Source organism: Myotis davidii, unplaced genomic scaffold (genome assembly GCF_000327345.1).
Source record: "Myotis davidii unplaced genomic scaffold, ASM32734v1 scaffold296, whole genome shotgun sequence".
NCBI classification, from domain to species: Eukaryota; Metazoa; Chordata; class Mammalia; order Chiroptera; family Vespertilionidae; genus Myotis; species Myotis davidii.
The window spans coordinates 1,569,834-1,572,318 of NW_006288889.1; the positions used below are offsets into that span (position 1 = coordinate 1,569,834).

The window sequence follows — 2,485 nt, forward strand, 5'->3', positions numbered from 1 at the left end:
GTGGGGGAGAGGAGGAGGGCAGAGAACCGCTGCCAAGGGTTTCTAAGCACTGTGTCTTTAAATTTACGCATGTTTTCCATCAGTAATACTGCGGCCACGCGTACTCTTTGCTGTACCTCCAGTGTGAATCCGTGGAGCTACACGAGTGGCTTAATTCATGTCCAAACCCAGACATTTAGAGTCTTGTTCCAGTCACGTTTGAAAGAGGGTTGTTATTTTTTCCAGAAAAACTGTCAATCCAAGAAAATTTGCATATAAGAGACGGAAACTCAAGTCATCTTTAATGCGTATGTCCCACTGCTTGCTCTTCCTGCTGTGCTTTTAAAAGCACTCAGGTGAGTAGAGTCAATTTTTATATGAAGAATTGAGTTACCACTTTATTTTGGGGGGGGGGGGGTCAAAACTTACAAACTAGTGCAAAATAACAGATCTCCCACACTCTCCAAAGTGCTTCCTGCCTGAGTAAAAGTCAAACCTGAAGTCTAACCAACCTGTTAAACGCTGAATACTGTTATATAAACTTTCCATCTTGTCTGCTAAAGCCTCTGGATTCAACGTTCCCGAATGCGCTACAGAAACATTCCCAAGCAGATGGTCACAGATGGGCTTGAAGGGCACGCTCCCGCCTCCTCCTCCGGCCTCTCACACTCTAACCGGCCCACGCGCTTCAGCAGGTGCTGCGCTGGCTCCCACTCGCCAGAGGCCCCACAGTGTCGCTTCATCGAAGCTGCCACACCCACAGACTGGTGTCACCACACAGCCTTTCTCTTTGCACCGTTTACACATGAAGAGGCGATGGAATCCATATGTCACCCCAACACACGCAGAATGAGGAACAAATAAAAACCAGCTGATTTTCAATCTTCCTGGGTGGGGCTCAGAGCCAGGCCCTCAGCTGCTCCTGAGCTCAGGATGGAGCCAGGGCGGCTGGGCTTTGAGTGCCGGCCGCCAGCCACCAGGAGCCTCAGCCACCAGGAGCCCCAGCCACCAGGAACCCCCGGCATTCAAGTTCAATGAAGGCACACATTTTTTTACTCAGCTCTGCAAAGACTACAACTGCTCACAACTCATAAAAGACATTTCACGGGACTTTTTCTCGTTGATTTCTCTTCTTCTTGGGATAGGCAATCGGCTCCTTAATCAAGGGCGTGACTCCACTCTCCAGGAGAGGATGAGGCCTGGAGGGTCAACCTGGGTCCCTGTGTTTGGAGCAGTGACAGTGGTGCTGGCTGCCCAGGCCTTTCCTGCTAGGGCCACTCACTCCCCTAGCGAAGCCCTTATGACCAGCCTGGGAGGCAGCCTTGGTTGATGGACTACTGGGGTCCTCCACTACTGGGGTTCTGGACTATTGGGGTCTTGGACTCCTGTGGGGAGTAGGTGCTGGGATGCTGAGAGTCTTGGTAACAGCATTTCTGCTGGATGTCTGTGGTCACGTGGCCACTGTCCTGCACACCCAGTGTTCCCTCCCACACCTTCCCTCTCATTTCCCACCTCAGTCTCCATACACAGGCCATCTTTAGACTTTCCTCTTCTTGGTTAAATAAATAAACAAGGAAAAAAAGTTGGGATATTGTTGTTACATCTACATTTTAAGAAAATGATATCCTAACATTTTTCTTCTGGGGTTTCACAGAAATTGGCTTGGAATTTACATAAAGATATCCTATCTAATAATAGACAAACATGGTAATTGACCATACCTCCGAAATGCTTCCCATTGGCAAATCAGGGTGATATGCAAATTAACTGCCAACCAAGATGGTGGCTGGCAGCCAGGCACTGAAACGAACAGAAGGCTTGCTTGCTCCAGTGACGGAGGAAGAGCGCGAGAGCTGCCATCCAGGCCCCCGTGTGCAACCCCAGAAGCCACCCAGAAGCTGGTGATCGGGGGGAGAAGGGGGTCCCCTGCCCTGGCCTGACACCTCTGGCGGAGGTATCAGGCCTGGGCAAGGGGCCAATCTGATTATCAGAGGGTGATGGAGGTCAACGCCTCTGGCCGAGGTGTCAGGCCCAGGCAGGGGTGGAGCTGGCAATTGGAGCGGTCTGGGGACCCCCTGCCCTGACCTGACACCTCACCGAGCTGGCGATCAGAGGGAGATGGGGGTCACCCGCCCAGGCCTGACACCTCTGGTGAAGGCAAGGGGCCGATCCGGCGATTGGAGGGTGATGGGGATTGACGCCTCTGGCCGAGGCATCAGGCCTGGGTGGGGGGCAGAGCAGGTGATCAGGGGTAGATGGGGGTCCTGTGCCCAGGCCTGAATCCTGGGCCAGAGGCATCAGGCCTGGGCCGGGAGTCCAAGCCAGCGATTGGTGTGAACTACAGAGGAAACAACTTTTCTGACTGCTCATTGGCTAAGCTCCATGTATGCCACTGGTAATATTCTTAGTAACTTGGGTAATAAGAATCCAAAAAGGTGATCTAGGGTTTTTTTTCACCACAGTCCTGGAGAAAAAAATGAAGGTCTGCTGCTAGAGGGCTAAGAAA

General features: G+C 52.0%; 1 protein-coding gene across 1 annotated transcript in view; it reads left to right on the forward strand.

Annotated features, from left to right (window-relative positions):
• Positions 1-1,013: 1,013 nt before the first annotated feature.
• Positions 1,014-2,485, forward strand: part of SLC9A2 (solute carrier family 9, subfamily A (NHE2, cation proton antiporter 2), member 2) — a 5,881-nt gene continuing 4,409 nt past the window's right edge. Inside the window, exon 1 of the mRNA XM_015562218.1 lies at positions 1,014-1,222. Within this exon, the coding sequence (XP_015417704.1) occupies positions 1,172-1,222 (51 nt within the window). The 5' untranslated portion in view covers positions 1,014-1,171. The remainder of the gene's footprint in view (positions 1,223-2,485) is intronic.